The sequence below is a fragment of the Sinocyclocheilus rhinocerous genome, unplaced genomic scaffold (assembly GCF_001515625.1).
Source record: "Sinocyclocheilus rhinocerous isolate Xijiao unplaced genomic scaffold, SAMN03320098_v1.1 scaffold1168, whole genome shotgun sequence".
Lineage (NCBI taxonomy): Eukaryota > Metazoa > Chordata > Actinopteri > Cypriniformes > Cyprinidae > Sinocyclocheilus > Sinocyclocheilus rhinocerous.
In genome coordinates this window covers 56,938-62,925 of record NW_015650373.1, presented here as the reverse complement: position 1 = coordinate 62,925, position 5,988 = coordinate 56,938, and the positions used below count along the sequence as shown (strand labels likewise).

Here is a 5,988-nt window from a genome sequence, read left to right as displayed (position 1 = left end):
GAAATTAAAGATTTCATGGCCATGAATTAAGAATTTGTTTCATTGTGTTAATTTGTTCCCTCATTTTAGTTAAATCATGGGTTATTTAAAGGACAAAATTAATGAAACATGGACAGTGGCCACAAATTAATAAGTCGTAGGAACGAATTAACAAGTTGTAGGAATAAATCCTTCCCCCGCAGTGTCCTGCAGCCCTGCAACCTTTACCTAATTGTTTCAAATATGAAACAATTATCTGGGGAAATGACTGTTACTACATTTCTATTGCATTCCATGTTGAAGAACTTTGTGTTGTTTCTATTTTAATGTATTTTTAAAGTTTAAATCACATTAAAAGCTTAATTTGTAATTATGAGTGAATGATGATGCATTTATATACCGTCACTCACAGCCGCTCGCACGTGTTTTGCGCATGAGCCGCACGCAGCCCAAAATTAAACTGCTTAATCGACCATCGATAGCTTAAATAGATTGCATCTCTTATCGACAATTAATCGATCATCGATTAATCGTTGACATCCCTAATATATATAATTGTAATAATAATAACAATTATATATATATATATTTTTGTTGCTTTTGTTAAAATAGTCGCAAGATGGTCACAGGATGAATATTCAGATTTTTTTCCCCAGTAGTGTTTTATTCAAACAATTATGAACATTTTTGCATTTAGATACAGAAGAACTTTGCCTGTTGAATATTAAAAACAAATGAACAAACAAAAAATCTGGATCTCCATGTCTGCCTTGCAAATCAACTGTTCCTGCTCATTCCCAGACTGGATCTCTTCTCTCCACTTTCCCTAATTGCAGATTCAATTATTAGATTTGTCAGTATTAATATTTTTATGCTTAGATTTTTTTGGGGAGGGGGGGATCAATCTGTAACACCGTGTGTCCCAACCAGACACGACGCGATAAAAAGTATCTTTTGCATGTAGTTTTTGTCCTAACCACCCGCGACAGCTGTATTCCATAACAAAGATATCAGTCACTCACTCACTCAAAACTGTTAAGTTCATTCACATTTGAATCATCTATTTTCCGTGTCCACTTTTCTTTTCTACACACTCGCCATGTTTTTGCTGTCACATCGTATCTACACTGGACGCGACAAAGCATTGCAAATCATTTGAACGTTTTGTCAGTACGTTATAAATAGAACGAGTCAGCAGTTTGTTGGGGATTTGTCGTGTCGCGCCGCATCCAAGACAGCATCACTGATTATAACGAGTTCTATTGTATTTTATTGTGCCGCGCCGCTCACGTTCGGTGTAGACACGATGTAAGTTAATGTAGCTTTCTGATGCTGCGTTTGAATTTTCATGCCACATTATTTGAAATTAGTGCGGGCCAAACTTTTTTCTCTCACGGGCCGGATGTGGCCCGCGGGCCCGCCTATTGAGGAATCCTGGCCTATAGCCTATCAGCGCATGCATAAAACTCGCCACAGCACACTGGCAGAAGTAATGATTATGAATGCGTCGGAAAAAACAGCAAGAAGACTGCCTTAACATTATAATAATTCATTGATAAACTAGTGTTTTCTGTATTTTCGGCTGCAGTGATGAAGTCGACACAGAGGACGTGCATATTTCATATGGATTACATAATCTGAAAATATTTGTTTTCCATTTAAATTGGTTCATTTAAAAGTAGACGTTTCGCTTTCTATAGAAATATTTTTCATGCCTGTGAGGCAAGCACAGAGTTTAATTTTTTTGACATGCTCAAGTTCACAGTGACCTAGAAGGCAGAAAGCGCACCCTGTTTGCTTTCATTATTTTACAAAAGCACAACATTTTGTTGTTATTGTGAGTGCACACAAATAAAAGTAAACATTTTTACAATTTCTAAAGATTTATTACTCTGTATGAGCAAAAATGACAGAGTATTTTAAGTTAAATGCAAATGATCGCACCAGTGCCTCCAAGTTACCTGTCGTGCAGTGAGCGTGCTACTATTCAGCTTCCACACTGCGCACAAACACTTGAATAGCACACATTTTTCTAGGTTAACGTAGGGCTGGAGGATATGGCCAAAATTGATATCACGATATATTTCTTAATTTCGGTCGATACGATATAATTCCGATATCGATATGAACACTATTTATCTGAAATAGAAATCTTTTGTAACATTATCATGAGCGCTTCTTTATCAGATCAAATGAAAATGCCATCGAAACTTTTCTGAAGACAGTCAGTTCCCTTCAGAGATACATTCATATAAAACACCCGCGCCGATGAATGATTTTGAAACGTGCAGTTCTCATGTTTATTCAACGAAGTCAAACGGCACAAATAAATCAATGTATGGGAAACACTGGTAATGTATATCGAAATATCGGAAATGTGTTTAAAAATCATATCACCGTTACTGAAAAAAATAATACCACGATACATATTGATATTGAATTATTGTCCAGCCCTAGGTTAACGTTAGAACACGCGGCCATGTAATGTTGCTACTACTTACATGTTCGGATGATAAGCCACATTTGAGGTCGATGAACGAAACGAACGTTTGGATGTCCGATGTACTGTAATTACCACATAGACCAGCTGTTAATAAAATATTCGTCATGGACTATGTGACTTCACCACTTCCTGTGCAATTTTATGATCTGCGACTTAATGATCAGAATCCAGTTTAACATTTGTGTTGCTTAAATGTTTCCCTACAGACGGCCATCAGTGAGAACTACCAGACAATGTCAGACACCACCTTCAAAGCTCTCCGCAGACAACTGCCCGTCACTCGCACCAAGATCGACTGGAACAAGATCCTTAGCTACAAGATCGGCAAAGAGATGCAAAACGCTTAGAAACCGACCCGGTTCCTCTTCTGTTAAAGTGCGGAGCCGGCGCTCAGAACACCACATGCGGTTCGCTCAGCATGAAGAAGCCTCCCAAAAATGAAAAAAAAAAAAGTAAAAAAAAAAACGTTTAAAAGAGGATGTGATTCCATTCAACTTTCTGTCATTAATGGACTTGGATGGGTCTCAGACGTGGATGAGGTTCAAATGAGAACTTGGAGGGAATCGTGGATCTAAATTATCGGCAATTGTTGCATTTCTCTCATTTACCCGCTCGCAAGTCATTCAAAGAGTTTGTATTGTTTTCATTTTTGCCTTTTTTGTGAACTGTGACAGCTGCAATGCTTGTGCAAACGGTTTTGTGTTTTAAAATGGTGGATAAATAATGTCTCACTCGTTGTATCTCCAAACCCCAATCATACGACAATCCCACCTTCCTCCTCCTCCACCTACTGACATCCTCAACTGTTCAGGCTTTAACAGGGAATGCATGAGGAGAGGAGGGGAATGGGCTTTGTGTCTGGGTTTGGAATGGCCATCTGTCTTAACTGCTCTCACCGAATCTTTGTCTAACAGTGACTCACAGTCTGCTAAACTAAAATGGTTTAATAACCCAAAAAGACAGAATAAATAGATCTATGGATAACACTCTTTGGTGGCAAAGACACCCAAAATAATTCTTGATTTTTATATTTATACACCAGTTGAATTGTTTTCACGTATAGAGGTTCAGACTTGTCTGTTACAGGTACTTGTGATGCATTTAAGGTATCCACAGTCTGCAACATATCCACAACCCACACAGTAAATCTGTCTCTCTTGTCCATAGCACTGAGGGCTCCATCAGTGTTGCAATTGCATGTTTCTGCCACACTGCAGTGCTTTCACGTTAACCTTGTTTGTCTTGACTGTTCCATCAAAGATCCTCTGGAAAAGTACACCCATCCTGTAAGACTGGCACATTCTCTGGCTCTCATAACCTTTATTTTTTCAGATTTTAAATCATGCAAACGTAACGTCTGCTCACAGTAAATGGCACCAAAATGACTAAATGGATACTGCTGAGCCTTTATTGTGTAAACTCTTGTGTTTTTACCTGACGTCTATACAGATTTACTCTTTAATATTTCTCTAATGTAATGATATTCTTAGGGTGAGGACTATATTCACAATAATATCAATTGCATAGAAAAAAAAAAATTTTACTTAGGGGAAAAAAATACAGTTGGTCATAAGTTCAACACTGCTAAATTGCTGTAAAAATCATCTAGAAAAATGCAACTAATTTAAGAAACCGTATTTTCATACAACTAGCTAAAAGTTTAGAACCTGTTCTTTGAAAGTATCAGGTAGAAATATAACAATTCCAAGTGTCTGTTCAGGTTTATTGATGCAAAAAAAAACAAAAATACATTCCAGTAGTAAAAATCTAAACTGCTACTTAAAAAAGGTTTCAGTACAGTAGGAGAAATGGTGAGGTATTTAAAAACAGAAACAAATGACAGTAGAGCAGCTGAAACCTATGTAGGACAGGACAGATACATGCACCACATTTACTCATAAAAACCCCAACATACATTGTTCTCTCGTAAGCAAGTTAAGATTGTATACTGTATTCATGTGAGCAATACCTTCATGTCAGCAAGATTTTTACACAACCATAAAATCATATCTATTTTCATACTAAAAAGTTTAAAAGTCAAAAGACTTCAAGAAGGACGCAAGTAAGAAAAGAAAGAAAGTCCCAGGGTAAAGTAATCATTAAATGATGACATTACTCATTTGTGCTTTTACTATGGTTGTGAATCATGTAAACTGGTGCTAAAGGTTCTACCTAATATTTAATTAAGATTAATTTTTAAATATAAGACTGACCAGTATAAACATAAAAAGCAGTGATGGAGTAATACATCCAGGCATGGTTATTAGACCCAAAATTACATTCACCGAACATAACATTTTAACTTAATTGTAAATATTGTTGACTATCATGTCACATGACAAGAATTTGTCTGGCATATAAACAAGCATTTTTAATCTTCATTTACAGAGAAGGCATTCTGGTTTGGCTGATGTTTAATGCTGCCCAAACACCAGGTGGCAGCTTCCTGAGCAGCACTTCAGACTGACACTAGAGGACGATATAGTCATGGTGCAATACAGTAGGACACAGGTTTTCCATGACCATTTCATATCAGTTCATATCTCCAGTAGTTGATTTCGACATAGGCTCAGTAAATGAACAGCAACTGCACATCATGTATTACTGCTTGTCAGAAAACCAATAGTTTATATATTTACCAGAAACTTAATATAAACGTCAGTCACCAGACAGATCAAGACAGACAGAATTGTCTCATTAGTAGCCTAATTGACTGACCGATTGGTTAATCACTATTTGCTTAGCACAGTTTTTACTTTATATATTTCCATTTGTATCTGTGCAGGTCATCAGGACTGGACTAATTATGAATAACACTTTAAGATAAATAAAAATCTTTTTGTAAAAAATAAAAACAGAATAACAAAATATTTTTAAAAGATTAAAATAGTATTTAAATAGATTCAATCTTAGTAGGAGTAGTATTTTGGAGGTTGTTGTATTTGAATAGAAGTAGTATTTGAGAGGTTGATTGTGTGTGTGTTCCTTTCAAACTTTTCACATAATTAGGATGGGTTGGGCTCAGACTAAGGTTTGTTCTGGGATACCAAAGGTTTTCAATGAGGCAACACCTCTGCGTGGACTTATTCAGGACTGCATCTGAGGGCCTGTTTACACCTGGTCATTTCATGCGTTCTTTATATCCGTCTCGAATGCGTTTCGGAGGGCATTTACACCTGGTCTTTTCACGATCGGATAACTATCCGATCAGAAAAAACACATGAAGTGACCAGGTGTAAACAGGCCCTGAGAGACCAGTCCAGCATGGATAACGCAGGGATGTCCAATCCTGCTCCTGGAAGACCACCTTTCAACAGAGTTTAGCTCCAACACACTTGCCTGGACATTTCTAGTAATCCTGAAGACTTTGATTAGCTGGTTCAGGTGTGTTTAATTAGGATTAAAACTAAACTTTGAGAAAAAAAAACAAGGTACTCTAGAGCAGTGGTTCTCAAACCTGTCCTGGAGTACCCCCAGCACTGCACATTTTGTATGTCTCCCTATAT

The 5,988-nt window shown here is 37.1% G+C and overlaps 1 protein-coding gene across 1 annotated transcript in view; it reads left to right on the top strand.

The window, feature by feature from the left end:
• The window catches only part of LOC107711941 (F-actin-capping protein subunit alpha-1-like), a 12,269-nt gene extending 8,775 nt beyond the window's left edge, over positions 1 to 3,494 (top strand). Inside the window, exon 10 of the mRNA XM_016517036.1 lies at positions 2,689 to 3,494. Within this exon, the coding sequence (XP_016372522.1) occupies positions 2,689 to 2,829 (141 nt within the window). The 3' untranslated portion in view covers positions 2,830 to 3,494. The remainder of the gene's footprint in view (positions 1 to 2,688) is intronic.
• Positions 3,495 to 5,988: the final 2,494 nt, after the last annotated feature.